This window comes from Astatotilapia calliptera, chromosome 5 (assembly GCF_964374335.1).
Source record: "Astatotilapia calliptera chromosome 5, fAstCal68.1, whole genome shotgun sequence".
Lineage (NCBI taxonomy): Eukaryota > Metazoa > Chordata > Actinopteri > Cichliformes > Cichlidae > Astatotilapia > Astatotilapia calliptera.
In genome coordinates this window covers 8,781,306-8,807,639 of record NC_137426.1, presented here as the reverse complement: position 1 = coordinate 8,807,639, position 26,334 = coordinate 8,781,306, and the positions used below count along the sequence as shown (strand labels likewise).

Below are 26,334 nucleotides of genomic sequence, written 5' to 3'. Positions count from 1 at the left end.
CTCCAGTTTTTGGTATCTCTGCCTCATTTTTCAGCCACTGAGGTTGCTGCCTGGTTAAGTCAAAAAAGAGCTAAAAATTGAGCCAAAAAACTTCAGTTTAATACTTGTGATTTCTTTTATTAAGCCAACACTATTTCATCCATTAAACTACTCACTGCACCAACCACCACAATTTATATTTCTCCAACAAAAGTAGCATTCCAACACCATCACTATTACAAAAATTACATTATGCTCTGTGCTCTAAAATGCAACCACTAATGAAAATAATCCTAACATGTAAATTCTGGAAAAGTATGATAGTTTCATGAGGCCACAACAGTATATTCAGCCATCAAATCAAAATAATACAGATACAGTAAAAGATATCTAGGTGCAAAACAATGTTCATCACTACAGTACTAATAATTTAACTATCAAAAGGTCTTCTAAAAGGTAAAGATTTCAGACAGTAGGAGTGGGTGAAGGTTAACTGAGTGATATTTACAACATCCCATGTTTTCAGTCCACCAACCTGAGCCACAAGATTTTTGAAAGGCCACATAAAAAAATTCAATGCCCAAGCAGATATGTGACTATGTACATAAAATACAGTTTTTATACTTGCAATAGGCATCTGTTTGCGTGGGGAAGTGCATCTGCTGGCGCCTTTACATGATTTTATTGCTGAAGATGTGTGAAAGCAACACAAAGGCACACAGTGAATAAAGTGAATGCTTTCTATGTGAATGAAAAGGCAAATGTGTGCTTTAAAGAGCTACTATATACAACAACTGACAACGATTTATGGAATGATTTTCAGGATTTTGACTACTGTGTTTGAGTTGGATCAGTGTTCTCATCTACCAATGAATATTATCATATTTACACACAGGTTTTCTAGGTGAGTACACAAAAACTGTAATGAATATAAACAAATAGTACAACAGCAATTCTTTCCATTCACATAACATTGAGCAGTCCATCAGCAGTACTTCAGTCTGTTTTTAGTAACAAAGACTCCACCCTGTCAGAAATATGTTGAAAGAATCTCATTATACCTGATATATATGATGTAAAATCAGGTATAATATAAATGTGAATAATAAAGTGCTGCTAACGGGTAATTCTCCTCTAATTATGCATTTAAATATATGATTCAGCAGTAATTGACAGCAACTTGGGAATTTACCTAAGCTGCACAGGTAAGTTAAGTAAAATAGATGACCAAAAGAGAGTTTGAGCTACTCAATACTGCAGAATTCAGAAATAAAAGCAAAAACACAGACCTTGCAGAAACACAGACCATAATGAAGTTGTTCTGAATGTTTGACCCAAGAAAGATGAAAGCGGTTTTTGAACAACGAAAGACAGACATTCATTTTAGGCCACATTTTTTCTTTTTCTTTCTTTTTGTTTTTATGAAAAAACGTTTGTTTGTCACTGAATAACAGCATGTAACACTCGAATGCATGACAGCTCTGAAGCCAATTCACCAGACTATGTTAGCTCAGGAGGTAATCTCACCACAAAGATACAGAGAGAGAAGATCCTACACCGAGAGAGAAGAAGCTCTCTGTCTGGATCAGGTTAGTCTAACCTGAAGCTGTACCAAAGTGATAAGGCTGAAAGACTGATGGTTGTATTAGACAGGCACTTAAACGGACACATTTTCTGGGTTTTGTGGGGCAGACTTTTGGTTTTGTGGCTGCTGATTGCGAGTGGGCACTTGTGTCATGGATGGATGATTTATGTATTCAACATTACTGCCAAGTTTAGCTCTCTGGTAGTGATCTGTGTAGATACTGTTCCCTATTTCCAATTTCTTCATTTGAACTGTGAAAAAGGAATGGTGTAAAAAGATAAATAAATACAGGAATGGAGAATAAATTTTGGTTCTTTTTGCATATTTATCTAGATATCATTTCCTCATGAGCAAAAATATTGTACAAAAAAATACATTGTTCTATAGTTTTCTACCAACAAAGAGTAAAAAGAGTAGTAGTTACATATATGTATAATTTGTGAAGAGTTGTTGCTAATTTAAATTTCATCATGCAAAAATTAACATTCTCATCATCTCACACCCAAATATCACAGTTTTTGTATGCAGTAACGTTCTCGGTAAAAGATACATAAATAACTTATTACTTTTCAGCAGAGTATTGGGACTTTTTTCTAAGGGCAGTGCCCCATCTGGTGGAGTGACATAGTCAAGTTGTACAGCATCAACAGTGCCAGAGTGTACAGTAACACAGCAATACAGTATGATCATTTAAAAAAGACATTTTTTGCACAGTGAACTTAAGCTACAGCGCTCTTTAACCAGATAGTCGCAAAAAAATCACTGTAACAGGTGACAGAACAGCACATATCAGTAAAATATTTAGTGAGGGGGAAAAAAGATGTTAAAAGAGGCCAGTTGATTGCAGATTCGGCTTTTCCTTCTGTAAAAATATCTTTAAAAATATTAAAACCTTCCCCACCATCTAATCTCTCATCTGTATATTTTCTGCCATGCGACGCGGTGCCCATCGAGTTCTCGTTTCTATGTGTGACATGAAAGCAGCAGCAGAAGACGTCGTGGCAGAGCGAATCACACAGGTCTGTTCTGTTTGGTGGTGAGGACACCTGAAATGTGGTGACAGTGTGAAGAATATACTATTAGTGTATCCGTCTACTTCTAGTCAGCAGACTCTTCTCCTTTGCTGTTGATCTGAGAAAGAGTTTGTTGGAAAGTTCAGTCCCAGACGCTCAGAGCTGCGAATCGGCTCCCAGGCTGTTGAGCTCCTCCGGTGTGTGCTTCTCTGCCATGGCAGCAGTCTGACGGAAGCCGGCCGCGATATCATCAAATGTCCGGCCCTTGGTCTCTGGCACTTTGAAGTAAGTGAAGATGAAGAATATGACCAGTAGCACAGTGAAAATGACAAAGACGTAGGGACCGCACGCGCTCTGCGAAGAGACACAAGAAGCAAAACAAAAGATATTAGATTGATCAACTTATTTCTTAGTACTTGGAAGCAATTCATCTTTCACAATTCTGTTTTGTATCTTGAACTCAGTATCATACATAAGCACTGATTGATTGAATTTGAACGTGACTAAAATATCAACAAAATACACTTTAACAATAACGAAACAAAGGAGGAGTTGCTACAAACATAGACTTAAAGGTAAACTCATTTGATCCTACCTCAATATACAATATACATGTATAATTACATACAGTTATATAAGTCTACACACAAATTTCAAGCATAAAAATCCTAATAACCATAAAGCTAAATGTTGGGTTTAACTGTGCCTGTCTGTAGAACGAATGAAATGTTTTGCTTAAAAAGGGCTCAACTCATATCTCAAATCTGGCTACAAAGTATGTGTTTCATTTACAGTGACAGACTCTTGGTATAAAATGAGGAAGTCATCATAAAGAAGAACCTAGTTCAGCTTTACTATTTGACACAACCGGTCCAATAAATTAAGTCAGTAACAAATGCAAGAGCCTATGTTTTTGTGATAGTTATGTGCTTTTACTCACCGCACCATACTGGAAGCCCATTCCCACTATAAAGTTTGCAGTCCAGTTGGAAAAACCAGCGACAGCAATGGCTGAAGGCCTGGGTCCCTGTGAGAACAACTCTGCCACGATGAACCAAGGGATGGGACCCGGCCCGATCTCAAAGAATGCCACGAAGGCAAAAATGGCTACAATGCTTACATAAGACATCCATTTGAGTTGCTCCTGCAAAAATACAAGAGGAAAGTTTTTGAAAGTTGCACGTCAAAGTCATAAATCAGGTGACACTGAAGTGTGCCTTTGTCAGGAATACACCTACCAGCAGAGCCATAGCAATAGTCATGAGGATGGCTGATCCAGCCATTCCCAGCAGCCCCAGTAGGTGCAAAGACCTGCGTCCTGCTCGTTCTACGACAAACAGCTACAAACACAAAGAAATGAGGAGAAAGGTCAGTGTACCATATACATGCTTTGTATCACAAATCTGATTACAAGGGACCAGAATAATTTTTGAATTGTGCTTTGGTAGAACACAATCTGATGTTTTTGACACCTATAATGCTATTTTGTGTACTGCTGTACTCACCGACACCACAGTGAAAGCTGTATTAACCACACCGGCTCCAATGGTCGCATAAACGGGCTGCTCAACTCCAGCTTTCGCAAAGATACTAGTGGAGTAGTAGAAAATCTAAAAACAAACAAGTTGACATGTAGGTTGGTTCAGGATATCACCTCCTGATATCAACTTCACAATTTCAGTGGCAGTCTTTAGAGGGAATAATCTGAAAAACATGTAGGTCTTGAAACTTACAGCGTTAATACCAGACAGCTGCTGGGAGAGCTGCAGCATGACAGCAATGAGCAGGGGCTGACGGTAGAGGGGTGAGCGGAAAAGCTCCAGGATGGTCACCTTCTTCTCCCTCATCATCTGCCGGCTCTCCTCCTTCATTTCCTGCATGTCAGCACTCACATCAGTGGTGCCCCGGAGCTTCTTCAGCACTGAAACATGTAAGAAAAAAAACAACAGATGATTTAAAATGAACTTATGTTTACACATATGCCAGCTTGTATGACTTGTATGTATGTGCTCACCGCATTTGGCCTTGTTCTCTTCGTTCTTGTTGATGAGCAGGAATCGGGGGCTCTCTGGGCAGAGAGGCAGCAGGACGCACTGTATCACAGCAGGGATGAAGAGGAAAGCCAGGAGGAGAGGCCACAAGTTCTCGTTTCCCATGATCACTTCCAATCCAAATATCTAAAACCCACACAGACACTAATGAACCACCTGCATAGCTCCTAGCAACCACCAGTAGAAACAATTTATCACAGGATAAGACATATCACAAGACAACGAATGCCACAAATACATATTCACCAACCTGTGCAATGAGGATTCCAATGACAATGCCCAGCTGGTGTAGCGTGCCCAGGGCTCCTCGTAGGGCTGTTGGGGAAATTTCACCCACATACATGGGCACAAAACCTGTGGAGAGGCCACAGTACAGCCCAACCACAAAACGGCCAACGATGAGCATTTCCCACGACTTTGCCATCTTTGAAAAACCCATCAGAACGGCCGAGATAAAAGCCAGAATATTGGCCATGAGCATAGAGTTCCTCCTGTAGACATCAAAGAACAAGATACAATTTAGAAAAATTAAATGCAGGCAGGCTCTCAGCAAAGGACTAACATGCTGTTTAATACTAGCAGTGACTCAGTATGTTGTTTACCTTCCCAAGCGGTTAACAAAGAGTCCTACTGAGAATGAACCAAAGATGCCACCGACAGAGAAGACAGAAACAGCGATGGACCACACAGCTGTCAGGGAGTTTTTGGGAATGGGCTCATTGTAACGGTGATACCACGTTTGATTGATGAAGTTCTCAATAACCTAAGAAAGACACATTTCATTGTTACTTTTGTTTCCAAGGATTATAAACAGGATAAAATCTATCATACAGAATCATAACTCTGTAACTTCTGTCGGTGCTGTGCTTTTTTGGAAATCGAATTTCCCAGAGGAACCCACCCGAGGGATTAATAAAGTTCTATCTAATCTAATCTAATCATTTAACACATCCACAAGTCCCACTGTTGTCATAGTTGTAATGTGATCATTCCATGTCTGCATCAGATCACACGCTTGAGATTTTCCTCTTCTGAACCCTGCCACATAGCTGAAATGCCACTTTACAGCCAGCTGATGGCAGCACTGTATAATCACCAGCATTTCCTGGCCACCAGGAAGTTTATTAGACTCGGGTGTCAGGTTTCACATCCCCTCCCTTCACTGTGTCACCACATCCCAGACAACTTTGTTGACAAACACACCCAGGAGTGCGGGTGACGGTGCTTAAAAAGCAATGCCTGCTTCTGTTTCTGTGTGTCACGCTGACACCTCTGGCATGATTCAAGAAGGTCACTACCCAGTCCACAACGCCCCGTAAATGACTTCACCAGTATAGTTCTACTGCAACCAAAATCTAAGTCTGGATCATCTGGATCATGTGCCTTCGAGCTCGTGCAGCACATTTTTTGAGGCACTCTGCAGTTAATCTAGTCCCGGAGATCGTGATGTACTAGAGATCAGTGACGGCATGTGGAAAAAACAAACAAACTCTGAGATGTCCTTATTAGCAGTTATGAATAGGAGGCTTTGGCTTGTCAAGGGCTTTTCTGTAGTGGAGGGATACATATTAAATGACACTCTGACACTGTTAACACAGAGCCTGGGTCACATCCACTATCAACTTACACTCACAAGACCTTGTTGGTGATAAGTATGTATGGTATCATATACTGTACTGTCCCCCTGGCCTTCATCCCATCACGTCTGCCCTTTAAAAAGAACACGTTCACAGAGTTTATGCAAGCAGAGATCGAACATAAATAAGTACTTTACTTAAGTGCTGTAGTTTAGCAAAGCTGATGGAAAAGAGCAAAAGTGTGAGGAGAAAAGTATGTATTTACACATGATCTCCATCAGCTTTTACGTTCATATGAAGCTGGTTGCACACAGTTGTTTACTTATGCATTCAGAATTACAGAGCAACACAATCTCTCATTTGGTAGTAAGACATTTTAAGGTAAGACTTTATTCACTGTCTTAAAAGGAGATGTACTATGCAAAGTCATCTCTTTTTGGTTTTTTCATTACATTCGCAAGTCAAAGACCAACACAGTATAACTTTTTTTCCTTTATCCTTGGATTAATAAACGAATATCTTAATAAACTGCTGCTTTTGTAAAATTCCTCTGAAACGTTGTATTCCAGTTTTGTTTCAAGCACGGTTGTGTTTGTATTACCAGCTTTATTAGCTCTCCTATTTCACTGGTCCATGAAATAGGACACCATGACACCATCAGGGAAGGTACTGTTCCCTAAAAGGGGGTGTGGCTAGCCTATCTGCTTTTAAAGCTACAGACACTAAAACGCAAAACCTGTGGAACAGAAATAAAAACCAGAGGTAAACTGGTATGAACTAGGTATGAGCTGAAGAGTGAAAGGCACATCCTGGGCACAGGTGAATCTTACATTAAGTTGCAAGGCTCCCGATTTGATCTCTACCAACTCCTAAAGGAAAGCATCTGGCTCATTAGGCTCCTAAATGCTCAAACAACTGTCAACTAACTTTGTTTTGAAATTTGTGCTGGACCGTGTAGTTTTTCTGTGGGTTTTTGAAGCTTCATCACTGCCTGCATTAACAGTTTGATCTGAAAAACCAAAGAAAGAGCTCTGCAAAACTAAAAGCAAACTCCAGGTTTAAGTAATGAAACAGTGTTTTCAACTCTACAAACAACATCTTATACATGTTTTTCCACTGCCATCTTTTAATGGTTACTTTAAAACTCTCACTAACTTTAACTTGTTAGCGACAAATTACAAGGTGGCCCTTGAAAAGTTACATAATTGGTTCTTGTTCTCTAATCTCAATAGGCTACACAATCCAAACCACCAGCTGGCCTAAAGTACACATTGTGAAAACTGTCTATTCATACTGACTGGCCTTCAGCCTTGGTGATGAAACTGGTTGGGGACCAGGCTGTCAAGGTAAGCAATGTATTCAGCACACACAAAAATACTGAAAAAGGCAACAATAATATAGTTTCTCTTGTTTTAAGACCTTTATAATTAAAAAGCACTAAAATAGATGTGAACTACATAGTTATATTGTTTCAAAAGGAGAAATCTTTAAAGAAAAGTGAAGCACCCTCCCTCCTGCAATACATCCAATGAGCCTACATTCAAGTGTTGATCAGGCAAACATTCAATGGCTGGAGCACAGGACAGCCTGAACAAGGCCCTTGAAAAGGCGTATCTAATCAGAGACACTCCAACACAGTACAAGGCTTTAGGTGACACGCTGTAGGTGATTATATGATGATGAACACGTGTTGCTAATAGTGTATAGAAAGATTTGAATACTATTAGCAACAATTTGTGACGTTTTATTCTTGAAAATAACATAGGACTGTGTGCAGGTCTAGATCACTTTTTAGCAAATAAGGACAAGCTTGCGTCTGTCAGAGTCAATCAACAGAAGATGAACTCAGGCAAATTTTCAGCTAAAATCCTTCACCCAGCTTCTTAGTTGTGACGATTTAACACATTTTATAGTTTATGCGCTTTAATTATTTTTCTTTTACATATTTTAGACCACATTACTATCATGATAACCTAATATGATAATCAGACTCTTAGTTTTATTTCACGTCACACTTTTATTAATATTAAAGGAATTTAGTGGACTGAAAGCTTCTCTAATTGAAAAGGGTCCTTCATATCAAGGTTGAGCATAACAGAGAACAGCTCAGTTTAGGAGGGTCTGTCTGGGCCTCCTTCCTAGTACCTCTGTGTGGGTCAAAGATAACATAAAAGGAGTGGAGCTCTAGCCTGTCTGGAGACACACCTATTACCTGCAGAGAGTAGTCTGAGTAGCCATAGGGTGTGTTCAGACCAACGCAAACTGAGCTGACAGTAGTTCTCACACGCAATGCGACACAGGCATTCCTTAGGAAATGAATGTCTTTGCTGTACCTTCCTGTTAATAAATCGACTGTCTGACTTAGTCTTCTGGGGGGCTTTGGAACATTGTTTTTGTGATCTTTTTTGTTACGGGGATAAGTCACTGTCTGCCTCCTAAATTTAATTTCTAAATTTCATTCTCAAGCATTTGCCAGCTGGCTTCAGGTCAAAAGAGGTCCATGTTTGGGCATAGACACTCTCTGTTGCTCTCTGTTGATCCAGATGTCCTTGGACCCATTAGGCCTAAATTCAGCTATTATTACCTCACCTCTTAACCTACACCCTCCCTTTTCTGCGATGTTCTTCAAGGCAGCGAGTGAATTAACAGCCAACTGTGGAACAAAGTTGGATAGCTGGAAAGCACTTGATTGGCTTGATTGATTTCTGCAGACCCAGAGATTCTGGAAGTTTTTTGGAAACCCTGGTTATTTTATGGTTATTCTGAAGGCTGTACTTTGTGTTCCTTCGTCTGATATGACAATAAACACTGAACGAACACCTGTTGAAACCAAAAACTTTCAATTTGAACCTTTATGACAACAGCCTCTTGTTCATGCCTCACTCTCCTTTAGCTTTTTGTAATAAGACAGTTTACAGCTCACCTCCTGGGGGGCGTTGATAACACCTGTGTTGTAGCCAAACTGCAGGGAGCCAATCACCGCAGTTCCAACACTCATCAACAATGGAAGCGTTATTTGCTGAAAGAGAACAGGGAAAATATTGTCAGTAAAGACACCAGTCTGACCAGTTAATCACATTTTGCCATGTGTCCATGAGCTGGCACAGAAAATCCCACAGATCTCAGTTTACTGACCAAGAATGGAATTGATGACAAGTACATTTTCCACCCTGATGTAGTTATTATAATGTTTAATGAACACACTGTTAAGATTTCCTGAAATATTTTAAAGACACTTAATATACTGCTACAGTACATAAAACTGTGAATATGGAGCATAAAAGATGTTCATTCCAAACAGACAAACAGAGAAAAAAGAGAAATCCACCGTCGAGCTGTAACTATGTCTGTTGAAGACATTATTAACAGACTGAGATGAATAATGGATCATACAAATATTTTTAGGTCTGAGGGGGGTCACAGGGTTGTCCTTTCAAAAGCTTTCCAGATTTCTGAGTAAAGCTGCCTTGTGAAAAACGTCCAGGTCAGACTCAGGTCTACTGATCTTATTGTCTGTGCTCTTATTCCTGTTATTACAGAGTTCATTTTTAGCTTGATCTCACCAGAGCCCAGTAGATTAGAAGAATACCAAGAAGTTAACAAACCAGTGCATGGTATGTCGCTCTCAGTTTCCAGTTCGCAGACAGGGAAGCAAATGCCTCGAGCTACTGTCCACCAACACTAGGGCTGCCACGATTAGTCGACTAGTCACGATTACGTCGACTATCAAAATCGTCGTCGACTGATTTAATAGTCGACACGTCGTTTGAAGCTTTGTAAGATCCCAAAAGACGCAGGAATAAGTAGTAGGATTTAAGAGTGTAATAACGGACTGAAACAGAAGATGGCAGCACTGCATGTACAAGGATGCCAGCTGCAGTTAAACCCCAAAGAAGAAGAAGCTGTGTCCCAAAATTCATAGCGCAGCCCAGCTCAGTTTCCAACAATGGCGGCAGCTAGTTAGTTTTAATATTACTCTTATTATTCTTTCTGGGTCACAAAATAAACGTTTAGCATTTTTTCAGGCGATAATGTAGCTGTGTAAACCTCAAATATCTGTTCAGTTTATCAAGACACCACATATATTCGGAAGCGCTCTGACGTTTTCAGAGACGTCTGTTACCCACTAGCTCGATAGCTAGCCAGGGGCAAGGCTCACTAGAGCCCGTGAGAACACCGGACTCCCGGCAAATCGTTTTCAAACCCACTGCCGTCTTTCGCTACTCAGGTTAAACATGATATATAAGTCACTTAGATAACTTAAAAATGTTATTGTTTGGCTTTTTTTGTTATATTTTATTTGTTCCTGAGTAAATCGGTTTGGCTGAGATTAAAGTTATAGTTTTTACACAGCTGAATAAACGTCAAGCAGACAGCTGATTATCAGATGCTCGAGAATATACTCCAGTGTCCTGTTATATTTTAGATAGCAAGGAGTTTATTAAACTTTACCGAAACAATCTGCAAATTTCATTAAAATTTAATAAACTATCATCTTGTCTTTATTTTTAGTTAGCACATACCGTAAACACTTAAAGCTGTAAGCTAATGATAGTTATATAAGAGCAGATGCATGCTGGTGCAATAAGCTGTACGTTGTACGTCCAATGGATGCATGATCTGATTAGTCGACTAATCGCAAAAATAATCGGTGACTAGTCGACTATCAAAATAATCGTTTGTGGCAGCCCTAACCAACACTGACCCCTTTTATCATTTCTGCGTCAGCTAACTGTGCATATGACCACCTCTGAGTGCTAGTTTTCTGAAAACATCGGTTAAACTGTATACCTTAACATTGCATTTTCTTATTTATCTCAAAAGGCTTCACATACTCAAGATTAAACTTCGATTAAATCCAGTGTTGCTTACTATTCCAATCCTTCATTTCCTTAAAAGCAGTCATCTTGTTGATGATTAATGTTTTTTTTTTCCTACCCCGCGTGATTCATGCCAAATCCTTTGGTACAGTGATTCATAACAGATACCTTCCTTGTATTTTGGCAACAAAGGATCTGACCTTTATGAGAGTAGATGTCACCTCAAAGTGTCATTGTTTTAACTTGAGTATCCTGAAGAAACCTAGTTTTAGTTTGAAGTATTTTTATATTCAAACCCACTGAACTGATTAAGAGATGACACAAATCAAGGATCTCCCCTTCGCTTAGCTATTACATTTTTTAATAATCTCAACTCCACCTTGAAACACCAGCAGAAAAAGTTTCCAATGGCCATTCAAGTCTAAGAAGTCAAGCTCGTAAAATGAACAAACATGAGGTAAAAAGGAGGTGAAAAATCACCTTGTCTAAAGGTTGTTAAAGTCTTTAACATGGAGCAGTGCAGAATGACATTTGTTCCTAATTTCACAGCCAGCGAATTTTCAAAGCTAATCAGGTAGAAAATTTGAAATACATTTCACATTGCTCTTACCAAGAACTTTTATGAGGAAACCATAATAATGTGCCATTGTCCACATCTCAGTGATGTTCTACAACATTCCGATCTGGTGACCGAAAATCAATCGTGGTTTCGTGACTAACATTTCAGATTACTTCTATTCTTATCACTCTGGTGGTGGCCATCAGAAGACTGTCAATTATGGCCAAAAAGGAAAGCACATAACCAACAACACTCAGATAAGCTGTGGCATTTAAAGGTGAATGAATAGGGGCCCAAGAGTTGCCAAGAAAAGATTTCCTCATGATTGCGCCATCAGTCACCTGAACTGCTAACACAAGGCTGATTGGTTCCATTGATTTGTGTTGTTGAGCGAAATGCCTCAGAACTGAGATTCTTCTGATAAGCCTATGTTTTTGGTTTGATATCATAGCTGCCCAATTTCATTTAACTTCAGCCTGCTGAAGCCTTGTATTTCTCTTGGCTGGTATAAGTGTAACCTCACATGGCCTGCCTGTCTGCTCATTCATACATTATTCTTACACTCACTGTTTAAATAATCCTCTCTGATTAATAATCCCCTTCCTTAAAGTCGTTCTTCTCTTTCCGCTTGCAAAAGCTTAGGTTTAAACAGCAGGTGACCAGAGATAATCTGCTTACAACTTAGGTGATCATATCCTGCCACCAAGTAGATATTGTTTCCTAGAAAGTTGATTCTGTTCATCTAGACGTTGTGAGAGGAAGGAATGTTTACTCACTCATCCAAGTGACTGATGAGTTACGAAATGTCTTCAGAAAGTGCAACATCCAGATCAACCGAATTGACTTCCTGGAATTTCCTTGCTTGAATGACTGAGCATGCATCAAGATCAGAGAAAATTTGGTTTAAAAGGGGGATGAAGAGAAAGATGGCACCAAGATTGAGTATAACATTGATAATCTTTAAACTGTCACTTATGCAAAGATACTTGACTTGAAAAGCAGAGAATAGTTCTCCTGAATTAAATCTTTTTGATATAGAAATATATATCAAATTGACAAATGAAGTTGCAGAAGTTTGTGATTACTTAATGAGCTCTTTTTTTGCCTTTTTTGCATCTTAGCATCTTTGTGGGTCATAAAATCAAAACAGATTGGTAAAAGAAGCTTTCAGTAGTTATTCCAGCCTAATTTCACAATATTTTCCAATGACGAACATTTTTAAAGGAACAAAAAAAAACAAAAAACAAGAAAACAGCCCAACAGGTTTCTTTTTAAAAAAACAAAACATTCCTCATAAAGGATTTGAAAGGACTGCGCCTGTAATCAGCTCTGTAATGCTGCAGGTATTTAAACACAGGTATTCTTTGTGTTGTAGGCAGCTTGGTTACATCTAAAACTGTTTTTTATGCTCCTCCAGAGCAGGAAGAAGAAAAAAGTCTGTGTGTGTTTTGAGAGGCGGTAACTTAAGCTCTGCTCAAAGCAAAGAAGAAAAGAAAAAAATGAGGGCTTGGCTGAAGTCATTTACAGACCAGCCTACGCCTCTGAGCCAATAGCAGCTCTTCTCGGGAGCATGTCTAGAGAGGGTCACTAGGTTCATATATGTGTGTATAAACATAGATATACACGCTCTTTTCAACACTGTGGGCAAATGATCAGAACAATCATGACTGATGTCTCTCAGTTACAGCTACAAAAAAGACAAGAGGCAATTCAGTGACCTACCAGCTGTTTTTTACTCTAAACAGCTAAATCTTGACTGGCCCCTTTGGGGAAAGTCATGCTTTGAGCTTGTTTATGTCCCCTTTTGGGAACAGCTGCAATTATCTGCAAAAAAATGTAGAGCTGCAACAAAAAAGTACGGAGAGCAGCATGTGTCCAAGTGAAATTGAAAACTTCTCTGTAACATCTTTACCTTCAGCTTATAGGTGTTTCTGTGCAAGCCAGCCATTTTTATCCAAACATATACTTGACATCATTTTATCATGCTGGAAATTAAAAAGTAGGTATTTGTTCAATAAAACTGATTAATTGGCTTAGCCCAAAATGACTGATGCAAGTTTCAGTTAAATCTCTTATAGGTGAGATCACTTGCACATAGGAACGAGAAGAGCAGTATAATGGATGACTTTCTCAAAGAGGAAACAATGAAGTCACATCCGAAACAACTCTACTCTATGTTTAGAACCTCAGTGGTGATGGCTCCTCTGCTCTTGCTTCAGCTCTCCAACTTCAACATAATATTACCGTATTGTGTGTGTATAACCTCTTTTTAAGTTTTGTGGATATTCTACATGGTTATGCTGAGGATATGTCGGCCAATTTCCACTGGAAATGCATTTTGGTTAAACTGTCAGCAAGCAATTTGCATTTGCACTGTTAAATTTTTATATATAACTTTAATGCACATAAAAAAAAAAACAGCTGCTTGTTTTTAAGTGAAAATACATTGATGGGGTTTTTTTTGCACTAATAAAGTTGAGGAGTTGTAAAGTATTTTGTCTAGTGTCAATTATATCGTCAGTTATATCATTATTGCAAATTTTCAAATGTATATCGTGATAAATATTTTTGGTCATATTGCCCTGCTCTACTGCATACCACAGCGTTTAACAGTCGGCTCTAATTACAGGAATTCACACTCTGGGGCGGTGCTACCACGAATATTCAAAAGCAATTCCAAAGAACTGTAAAAGAAAATGTAGAAAAGATAATACTGTGTCTGTGACATTAACAGAAGACAGACAGAACTTAACATGCACTTTTCAGATATAGATGAAAAAGTTTTGAGTTTACAAGTATGCCATTAAATGCTTATAAATCTTTTTTTTTTAACTTTCGAAAGTATAAAAAGAAGGAATCTTACAAAGAAAACACAAAACATGGATCCAGGGGTCAAAGTATCATTACTTTCCTCCTCCCACACCCTTAAATATGGTCTAGATATATGCAAATGTTCTCTCTTTGCATGGACAAAGTAAAGCAGCCAAATGCATGTGCAGTGAGGAAAAACCTGCCGAGTCATGGCTGTGTTTATGGTAGCCCTGGTTGCTTAGCAGCCCTTAGCTTGCTGCTCTTCCTGAGTGTAAACAGACAGACATCAGAGCTCATAAAGAATTATTAAAACAAACTGCTGAAATGGAAAAGCACAAAATGTGGATTTGAGCAAATATTAGCACATTAGCAGCTCCCATTCAACCATGCTGCTCCTTTTCTTAGCCCCTAGAAAACCTTTAGGCACTTTCACTGTATAAACGTCTAAAAGACATAATGATTTGTTCCCCAAATTAGGATCTATGCAACCACACAACAACAACAACATCCAGAACCTTCTAAAAAGTTGAAATTCAACAGACATGAATCATGACATTGAATCTACACTTCCTACAACTATTTTTTAAACAATATAGTGTCTCTTTGTTCAGTTAAGCATCTAATCTGCTTAAACACAAAAAGCCAAAGGAGGAAAAGGAAACTTGAGCTCTGATAAACAAAACCAGCTGACATGAGGGTGACGTAAAACTTTGAAACCGCAGGGCGTTGTGATAAAATAAATATTTAAAGAAAATCTAGGGTTTGGCCACAAAATAGTGTCAACAGGAAATCCAACAGTGCTGCAAAAACCACTGAAGCAACGAGGTAACTGTTTACAGCTATTGTAGCTGCAACAACTATAAAAATAATACTAACCAGTTCTATATAGTGCTAAAGAAGAAGACCTTTTACAGATACAAGAAAGTTAGCGATCAAAATATGCGTTCTGCAGAAGCAATTATTTATAATTTATAAACATATCACACTATTTTTTAAATAGTGCATCGTTTCTTATTGACCTAGTTACAAGATACTGAACTAAAAGTACATTTCCCTTTTATATGTAGCAGAGCAGAAGTGTAAACTCAAATCAGACGGAATTTCTTCAGAAGCAGGTATGTGTGTGCCGAATATGAGGAGATAATTTCACTTAAAAAAAAACCCAACAGAAGTCTGAAGCCCTGAGCATTTTTTTAAAAACGGGGCCATCTGAAAAAATCCATCTAGGCAGTTGTAACATTTTACTCCGTGCCAAAACTCAATAAGGTGTTTTGTACACTGCTGAATCTGTAACTCATCACAGGCGCACTCCAAGAGGTTTCTCTCTCGTCAGTACGTGCTAGAGTCATGGTTTGGTTTACACACCTACCATCATGTCCCTCCACCACTCCAGGTCACCGCGGCAGTCTCAGCTTACACTGCTGTAGGGAACCCAATATGTGCCCTCCTCCTAAAGTCACCTGACTGAAACAGCACATCGTGCTCTGTGAGCACTGTTTCCAAATAAATTCCATGCTTCTTATAAGGAGAAAAAGTAAAAATACACCCTTGACATTATAATCTGGACCTCACAGCCCAGACACTATAGCAGACACAGATGCTTGCACTGTATTTATTATGGTATGTAAACTCCAAAGTAGTTTCATTCTATGCATGTTATGCAATTAATAACACATGACATAAATACTGCAATAATGACAGTTTAGCTTAGCAGATCCTAATATGGAGTATACTCTACTGTTGTTGTTTCTGTTACAGTTGTTGTCATGTGAGATATTAGTCACCTACATGTTTGTCCTGTGACCCTTTACTGTCATCCTTAAAGAAATTGTTTACCTCTAAATGCTGTATACACTTAAAGTAAACAACATTTCAAGAGTGCCCGTTAATGCCTTATCTACCAGTACCAATGAAATTTCTGCCAAGCTCAAGTGAGATCAGATAAAAATGTATTTATAGCTGTGCTCTATGCTTGGGAATGTTAGTCTCACCACTGAAAGCTGTACACTAATAATGTGTATGTGGTCCTTTATTTACTATATCATCTTAAGTTGGATGTCAGCTGTTAAATGCAAAATAAACACCAGGAGACACGAGTCAAAGTTTAAATAACTGTTCACATGTTCCAAAGACTAAGCATCATTGTCAGCATCAGTATATTTAAAAGAAGGAATAAGCAAATAGGTAGAATAGTAATTACAATAAATACACAAATATTGATGCTGGTTGGGTATTAATGATATAATTCTTAGACAAAGAAATAAAAGTGTATTTCTGGGCAGTAAATACTGCATAATTTAGTCCTATATCTTTTTAACCTGCATAAATAAATGAATACAACAGACAGTTTGTGCTGTTTCTGCTGGACAGTCAGAGGTGACACCAGACAATTAAAGGTCAGACATAAAAGTAATGCCCTTGGTCAGATCTGATTTGTTAAATAGAGCTAATCCCAGTGGAAAAATGATGTCAAAAGAAACCCAAAGGTACACTGTATTTCAACAGTAATTTGCAGAGTGACCAGAGGTGGGAGTGATGCAGTACAGTGAGCACTAATGAAGTGAATTAAACATGAACTCCTGCTTCCCTGTTCATCTCAATTAAACCCCCCCTGGATCTCTTAATCCCTAGTTTTACAGTAAAGCCTCATTATGCCCCATTAATACATGGCTGACAGTTACATTATAAGACATACTGAAGAGAAGTAGTCACGCAGATGAAAGTTAATCTACTGGACTGTCTTAAAGACAGCAGGAACTGGGTATTGCCTGAAAGGCTGAGGACGTAGAGGAATCAATCGAGTGCAATTAAGTCTGTACAATGTGAGGCTGTTTTTTGGCACTGGATTCCCAATCAAAATACCTGCTGTTATGTTAAGGCTGTCAGGAATTTGACATTTTAAAGGGCCTCTCATTTAAACCAGAGCAGCCATATACTTGTTCCCAAACAGCATTGCATTCTTTGTAGAGAGAAATAAAAAGGCTGGGGAGACTTTTCAGTTCAAAACAAACCTGTCATTCAGGATTTTTTTCTCTAGATGACGACGATGGCAGGAAAACCAACATATTTCATGTGCTTTAGTTGCCGGCTTAACCAAAATTTGATTTAAGATAAGAGTAAAACTGAATCAAGATTTTAAAAAAGGAGATAAAATAAAATGAAGTTGTGTAAGTTGGAACTACAAACCACAAATTCACAATCAATGACAAAGTCCAATGTGCGAAATCAACAGGACCACACCGAGTACTTATAACTCTTTCTACAGTTGGTTATTTCTGTAAACAGTCCAACGCAATGCTAAGCCAGGCATGAAAATCCTGAGCACGAGCTATCGATAAGCCCACATGTGCACAACTACAGTGTTGGAAGTAACAAATCGCAAAGATGACGTGAAAAGCGTCTGTGAGGAGAAAGCTCCAAGCTTCACAACCCTGGAGTTGGCAACTGTGTATTCCCTTGGTGAGCTCCCACTCTCTCTGGAAATCTGATGTGTTCATGTCACAGTGGAAAGTGGGAACAGTGAGAACTTTTCCCATCATGTCAACTGCAACCCATCCAGCTGATAGGCCACAATAGCACGAAGCAAGCAGTGGAAAAAAAGCATGAAGATATGAACAAACAGCTAAGGAAACATTTTCTGACCACCATGTCAGACTGAGCTGCCCTGGTGCAGCTCCACTGGGTTTAAATGGGCTTATATCAATGAGAAAGTAGGAGGGGGAAGAGGATTGAAGTCCTTTGCCTACGTGCCTCACTGTGTTGCATGCAAATGGTGACCAAAAAGCCACACGAGGACAGAGACAAGGTTATCAGGCGGCAGATAAGTCCGGCTTACTTCCTGAACAATGAGCATCACAGTCTATAACGAAAACTGAGTGATACCTTTAGACTGTCTAATCACCAGTCTGAAATCCAAAAACATGAGCTGATAATTGATTAGGCAATTAGTAGATACTGACAATAGTTAGAGTTCATCACTCATGTCACCAATCTGGACAAGTTGAGTACCCAAAATGTGCTTGTTAGTTTTTTGCTTTTAATCAGTGTAAACTGAAGATGGAGCAAGTCTGAAATCAGCATATGACTGTCTGAGAACGGATCTTGCATATTTGGTCCTTTTTATCCAAAAAGCAATGACTTGATACCTACACAATAACATTTATTTGAGACACTTTTTAAAATTTGACAGGTTGTAAAAAATGAAACTGTACGACAGCATGATAATTAGTGAGAGAAAATAATTCACACATCTGGATACATGAATAATAATGTGTAAATTATATGTAATATTCAGCTGACAGGATTGTTGATTACACAGTTGTTGTTTGACTTTATATTACATGTTAGATTTTTATTTTTATAACATTAATATCGTTAGTATTATTATTATTATAGCCTCAAGTATCTTGATGCATTCTCAATCATCCAGGAAAGTAAATCTCCAAAAAGTTGATGCTGTTCATCTGGACGTAGCGTTTTGTGGGAGAAACGTTTCGTCACTCATCCAAGTGACTTAAGTGACCTCCCAGCCCAATGTTCCTTCAGTGGGCTGGTTTCAGTCATTATGCAAATGTACTGTTTATAAGATTGGGGAAACCTGCATTCAGCTGAGACTGAAGAAGTCACTTGGATGAGTGACGAAACGTTTCTCCCACAAAACACTACGTCCAGATGAACAGAATCAACTTTTTGGAGATAGCCTCAAGTAGCAACGGCTAAATTGATTCAAGACCTAGAGCACATGGCATGTTGACATGAATTATTTTTTGCTTTGAGATTATTTTGCTATCACTTTTTCTGCTGTAAACATTTTAATGTATAATGTCCATGTATGTGTATATATGTATTTCAAGTAGGCTTTTTACAGGAATAGACTCCCTAAGCTACAGACTGCAGTGACAAATAGTGCATCACAACTGCATACACACGTATGGAAGGCTGACACATGGCAGTGCCTCTCATCTTGTTTCAAGGAAGAATTCAATCATAAAAAATCCCCTATTAAAATTATGGCATCAAATACTGAATCATAATCCACATTTTGTGCGGGTACCTAAAGAAATACTTGCCTACTGGTGGTGGTCAGAGGGCCTGGTGGCGCCAGTGTCCGGCAGCCTCGCCTCTGTCAGTGCGCCCCAGGGTGGCTGTGGCTACAATGTAGCTTGCCATCACCAGTGTGTGAATGTGTGTGTGAATGGGTGGATGACTGGATATGTAAAGTGCTTTGGGGTCCTTAGGGACTAGTAAAGCGCTATATAAATACAGGCCATTTACCATTTACCATTTATATTAAATATTAATCAACTTTGACTTTAAGTTCAGGAACAATATTATGATATTGATATTTGTAGTAAAACAAAGTTGTTTCCTGGGGTGTAAGACACTGCCAAGCCTTTACTTTGGAATGCTTTTTTCTTTGTTCCCGTTGGAAAATTTTGCAGTATAGTGTTACGTGGATTGGGGTTTTTCCTCCATATACAAAAACTGACACAACCCGGGGAGCTTTTGACCTTCCACTAAAGGAAAATTACCAGAAGCATGATTCTTTTTATCAGCTCTTTTACAAGTGTATAATTGTCTTGTAGTTATTGGGACAGAAAGACACAATAAAAGAGTGTAAGGAGAGTATGATCTTCCATTTATGCTTTTTTGCATTTACAAAGTGACAAAGTGAGGGAGTTGCAAAAGTTAAAAAGCTTCATTCAGATAAAATACCATATTTCAAATGACACCTCTTGGCACAAATATTTTAGGCCCTAACACACACACGCACACACACACACACACACACACACACACACACACACACACACACACAAATATACATATATATATACACACACACACAAGTAGTATTATATTATTATTATTATTATTATTATTATTATTTATTTGGTTGTTTATGTTGGCTCAAAAGTGTCACAGAAACTGGGCTGGACCCTGAATGCCCCAAAATACCACATGGCGATGACTACCACAAGAGCAACGTGACGCACAACAGAGCGCGATAACCCTTAAAAGCCCCTAATTAATATCATAGTAATAACATAATAGACCATAACTAAGGTTGTGCGCAAATAACCCAATAGAAACATGAAAATGCACTTAAAACGGTGACTTGTAGCAGTATAGCAGGTCACCCGGTTCACCCCAGAATGTAAATATTAGCTGCATTCTCGCGGACGCCACATTTAGGAGAGGCGCCCTGTTAGCGCTGAAGCTCTCGTACACGGACTGAACGAAGCTAACACAGACCGGACAGGTTTGACAAGGAGTGAACCAGTGAAGTGTAATTACCTTTCCTTGATCCATGGCAGTGCAGGGAGTTATTTCTTCTTTTTCCTCCTCTATTTCTTCTTCTTCTTTGTTTCGGCTTTTCTTTTGTCGGAGCTGAATACGATGGAACAACTTCCTGGGGGTGTCCCGGTGGGTTTCGTTCACAAATCCCCAAAAGTTTTTGTTCCGCGGAAATGACCTCAAACTTCAGTCCAGTTCTTTTTGCTTTCTTTCCTATGAAGAAATTATTCAGAGGTCTTTCTGTGATATAAAAAGAAAAAAGCCGGGGAAGCTGTGGCTGGAGACCCGCTCCCGTTATTTGCCTCCTGCTTCTTTTGTAACTTATGAGCTTCAGCAGCTTTTTTACAAAATTTACAGCTTCTGTGCTGGGTAAAGTTTTCCAGGATGAATCCTAAGTGTCTTTTGATGCTGGAGTAGTGCCGCTGTCACGATTATGAAAACAGCTCTTAGGCACATGAGCCGGTTTAGTGTTCATATACAAATTGTTTCTGACGCAATAAGTAGTAGGCGTGGCGCTAATGAAGGAGGTTGGTCCTGTTTGCAGCCAATGATGGGCATCACAGGCAGGGAGGACGCGTGGTGAGACTGCACGCACGCTGTGGTGGAGGTTGAGTTATGACTGTCGTACTTTCTTGTTGAATTTCAGATCAAAAATGTAAGTTTCTAGTGCTAATTCTTTCAGCTCTTTTTACCAATAACTACAAAATTAATATTTTCTTTAACGTATGAAGTGCATATGAAAAGATAGATAGATAGATAGATAGATAGATAGATAGATAGATAGATAGATAGATAGATAGATAGATAGATAGATAGATAGATAGATAGATAGATAGATAGATAGATAGTATTGTGTTATTCCCAAATAAATATAAAATCGTACAGTCTATGATAAGCAAACAAAATACTTAAAGTAAAAGTGCCATGTAGTGCAGGCCATATATTGTGAATTTTGTATACACAACATTGGAAAAAAAACAAAGAATATAAAACAAAAATTCTGTCAGGGGCCAGTGGTATCCCTCAATCTACTAGATATGCCGATGGTATCAATTTGTCTGTTCGTTCTCACTTCGTTCTAAAGTTATCACATTTACAAGATTTTCAAAAAAAAGCCTGACCTTTGACAGCCTGACCTTGAGGGTGAGGTCACTGAGATTTGAGCTCATACAAGATTTTTAGAAGATACTCCTTTGGTATCTTTTTCAAAATTGTAGGTGTCATCATTCTTGATTTATCACATTCACAAGATTATTGGAAAACTTGACCTCTGACCTGTGACCTTGAGCCCAAGGTCACTGAGATTCAAACTCAACGGATATATTTAGTAGATACCCCTATGGTAGCAATTTGAAAGCCAAAATGTGACCTTCCTTGCTAATGTGAACTCCTTTGCTTTGTAAAGAGACAAATATAAGAAAGTTAAAGTTTAGTCTAATGCAGCAGTATTTTTACTTTTTTTTACAGTAGCCTTTAAATGGTGATGGTAACCTGATGGTTACCTGATGCTAGATTAGGAGACTTCCAGTCTAGACTTGATTGTAGCTACATTTATTTTTATTTGTGGTCATTTTTATCATAGTCCACAAAAATCTTCATAAATTGTGACTTTTTAGTGACTTATAATTTTCAGCCTTAGTTGTAGCGTAGCTGATGGTTTCCAAAAGTTGATTCTGTTAATCTGGACGTAGCGTTTTGTGGGAGAAACGTTTCGTCACTCATCCAAGTGACTTCTTCAGTCTGTCAGCTGAGACTGAAGAAGTCACTTGGATGAGTGACAAAACTTGAGAATGCATCAAGACGTAGCTGATGGTTGCATGATGACACCCGTTCAATAAAAAACAAACTTAAGAAAAGTGACATCCTATGATGTTGACCTTTGGAAACTAGAGCCAATCAAGATGTGAAATATTGTCTCTATATGTAAAAGTAAAAATGTTTTGCAGTAATTTAAAGCACCAGTTTGGCAATATTACTTATACTGGGTTGATCAGATCCCCACAAACTAAATGTGGGGCAAAATGTGTGCTTATGTGGGACACACTGTTGTCTGAAATTTTGACATTTATTAAAAATAAACCAATGCATTATATTTAAAAGCAGGTTTCTGTCTGGGGTTTGAATACTCTCACCATCCAAAGACATGCATGTTAGTTTAACTGGTGATTACAGTGGTGTGAAAAAGTGTCTGCCCCTTCCTGATTTTCTATTTTTCCGTATGTTCATCACACTGAAATTTTTCAGATCATCACCCAAATTGAAATGTTAGAAAAGGATAACACAAGTAAACACAAAATGCGATTTCTAAATGAAAAAGTGATTGCCCCCTAAACCTAATAACTGGTTGGGCCACCCTTAGCAGCAACAACTGCAATCAAGCGTTTGCAATAACTGGCAATAAGTGTTTTACAGAGCTGTGGAGGAATTTTGGCCCACTCTTCTTTGCAGAATTCTTGTAATTGAGCCGCACTGGAAGGTTTTTGAGCATGAACCTTTTGAAGGTCATGCCACTGAATCCAAACAGGGTGAAGACTTTGACTAGGTCACTCCAAAATCTTCATTTTGTTTTTCTTAAGCCTTCAGAGGTGGACTTGCTGGTGTGTTTTGGATCATTGTTCTACAACAGAACCCAAGTGTGCTTCAGCTTGAGGTCACGAACAGATGGCCGGACATTCTCCTTCAGGATGTTTTGGTAGATCGTCGCTGCGCTTTTCGGGTAATTTTGGTCAGCTGGCCACTCCTGGGAAGGTTCTACACTCTTCCATGTTCTGTGGAGTCCCACAGCTTTAGAAATAGCTTTATAACCTTTTCCAGACTGAGAGATCTCACAATTATCAATTTGTTTCTCATTTGTTCTAAATTTCCTTGGATTGTAGCATGATGTCTGGCTTAAATCGTGGCTGTCTGGCTGTTTGTTTGATGATCTGAATCATTTTAGTGAGACAATCATACAAAAAAATAGAAAGTCAGGAAGGGGGTAAACACTTTTTCACACCACTGCACATATTGACTGCAGGTCTGAATGTCAGAGTAGCTGTCTGTCTTCATGAATTAGCCCTGCAATATATTGCCGACATGTCTCGCCCGGTGACAGCTGGTAGGCTCCAGCTCACCACAGCTCCTGAAAAAAAAGAAACAAATCCTGAATTGGATAAACATAACAAAATGGATGGATAGATGATGGATGGTTGTTTCCCTGAAATTATAAAAAGTATAAATGGAGTCTGAAGTTGTTTTTATTGCTCTTTAGATACCCACATAATCTCTTTTCTATTGCAATGACTGTCAATTGTTATTTCATCTGCCATTCTATCTATCTGGGGTTCAATTGGAATGAATCTTAAAATCTTTAAATCACAGTCTTCTTGTTATACTCACATATCAACATTTGGGAACCAGACAGTGAACATATATTACATTGTATTAGTCTGTGAGATGGGGCTGTTGATTATGTATTATTATTTGTTTTAATGCTGCAGTTATTCTTTACCATTTTCTCTTGTCTGTGTTTGTTTTGGAAATGTGCTTCTGAGTGGATGAGCTGCTGCAAACCAAATCTACCTGCAGTTCAAAATAAAGTAACCTGAGCCTTTACCTGAACCTGAGAGGGATAAAATGCTGTGCCTGTGTAAAGTGGGACACCTGGCACAGCGACTCATATGTGTTGTTGTTGTGTTTTGGGATTTTTTTTGCATGCATGCAAATTGCTTTATTTGGTACTTTGAATAGTATTGTTCCATGTTATGGATGTTTATTTGTTATTATACTGTATATATCATTCAGTTACTTTTTTAAATACACTGTTTCGTGATTTCTGTTCAAATAAAATAATAAACCCAAAGAAACATGTGTGAAATGTCAATACTAATAATAACTGTATTTTTGATAGCACTTTTACTTTATTAACGGTTACAAAATGCTTCACTGTACATTAATTAAGTGTTGATATCCCAGCAATCAGACACAGTCTGTATGGTTTTACATTTGATCATACATAAATACTATGTTACTATTAGTAATACTAATTTTAATATAAATTATTGATTCTTTGAGGAACCTCTCTGATGACTCATTGATTAAAGCTACATGTCTAAAAAAAGCAGGAATAGGGTCATGTTTACCACAGTGTAGCATCCCCTCATATTTAACAACAATCTGTCACATCTGGGAACTGAGGAGATTAGCTACTGGTTTTAAGAGAAGAATAGATGTCTCACTGTTGTCTGACATAGGATTCTAGCAGCTCAACAGTCCTTGTTTCATGATGGATCAAATGTTTTGAGCTGGTGTAAGCTCCAGACTGCCACGCAGGCCAGTTCAGCACCCAAACTCTTCCAGTGCAAAGCTATGCTGTATTAGTGGATCCAGTATGTAGGACGGTTGTCTTGCTGAAATATGTAAGGCCTCATCCGATGCGAGCAATGTTACTCAAAAACCTGTATGTATGCCTTTCAGCATTGATTGTGCCAGATGTAACAGATTGTTTCCAGATGTGGAAGCTACTAGAAGTTTCACAGGAACTAATGCAACTCGAGATCAGAGATCGGGCCAAGTTTCTGGATCATGTTCACGTGTGGCTTCTTCTCTGATCCAAATCCAATCTCCATTTATTTACAAAGAACATTTAAAAACAACAAAATGGGCAAAGTGCTGCACACAAAGGAAAAGGCTACACAATAAAACAAGACTTGCAACATGCATGCATATATACTGAAACAGCCTAATTGCCTAAGCTCTCACTGTGGTTTGAAAGCCAAAGAATAAGAATTGTGAAAGGCGAGGGGCTAGCCTATTATGGCTAGCCCCTTATTCCTCAGTTTACAGGCAAGAAAGCTCTATCTTGTTCTTTAGTCTGTGGTACACAGAGTAGCTGGTCAACAGATGTCAGTGACCTTGTAGGTACATAAGTAACACAGTAATAACCTCTATGCATCATAGAGCTTTAACTTGCATTTGTGGATTGTATGGTGAACTGTGTTCACAGACAGTGATTTCTGAAACTGTCCTTGAGCTTATGTAGTGATTTCCATGACCGTATTTTAATGCAGTGTTGTTTGAGGGCCTGCAGTTCATGGGCATCAAATGCTTATTTTCATGTTGCTCACCAGTTGCCAAGTACCACTTTCTTTTCTTTATTTAGCCTTTTCTTTGACAATCTGATTAACTGAAAACCTGACCAGTAAGGCGTCACTGCACTGATTAAGAAATTAAGAAAATTAAATACAAAAAAAGAAAAACAATGTGGTACTGAAATTGTGTAATTTATTCTTGGAAAGTATTATGAGCCTAGATGTCTAGACTATGAGTCTATCATCTATGACTTATTTGTCTTCCACTACTTTGGTGACATGTCTTGGCTGCCCTCTCTTCAACCCCTCTGCTGTGATGTTGGATGTTTGTTGTCAAAGGACTGAAACTTTTTTTTTTTTTTGAAGAGGAAAGCTGTGTGCTACCTTTTGTCTGGGATTGAGGAGAAGTGTCCGGTTTGAGTGTGCGCCACAAAATTAAGTAAATAATTAGGAGCAACCAAAGGGAAATGCATGTGTTTGCACAGTGCTTGAAAGCAAAGAGAAATAGTCAAAATTTGTTCCCTTTCCATTTTGTCTTCAACCATTGAAAGCTTGGGAAAACAATAACAGGGA

The 26,334-nt window shown here is 38.6% G+C and overlaps 1 protein-coding gene and 1 long non-coding RNA gene across 2 annotated transcripts; one reads left to right on the top strand and one right to left on the bottom strand.

Annotated features, from left to right (window-relative positions):
* Nucleotides 1-1,869: 1,869 nt before the first annotated feature.
* On the bottom strand, nt 1,870-21,148 carry slc2a1b (solute carrier family 2 member 1b). Its single transcript, XM_026167049.2, has 10 exons — nt 20,693-21,148; nt 9,129-9,224; nt 5,231-5,391; nt 4,879-5,119; nt 4,592-4,754; nt 4,311-4,498; nt 4,083-4,187; nt 3,816-3,917; nt 3,518-3,721; nt 1,870-2,931 (listed from the first exon to the last, which is right to left on the bottom strand). Exons 1-10 carry the CDS (start codon nt 20,705-20,707, stop codon nt 2,734-2,736), a joined length of 1,473 nt encoding a protein of 490 aa, XP_026022834.2. The 5' UTR covers nt 20,708-21,148; the 3' UTR covers nt 1,870-2,733.
* A 96-nt stretch (nt 21,149-21,244) lies between these two features.
* LOC145428846 (uncharacterized) lies at nt 21,245-24,537 on the top strand. The gene is made up of 2 exons (XR_013909178.1): nt 21,245-21,347; nt 24,226-24,537. It is a non-coding gene; the product is annotated as an uncharacterized LOC145428846 (long non-coding RNA).
* The last annotated feature ends 1,797 nt before the right edge of the window (nt 24,538-26,334 follow it).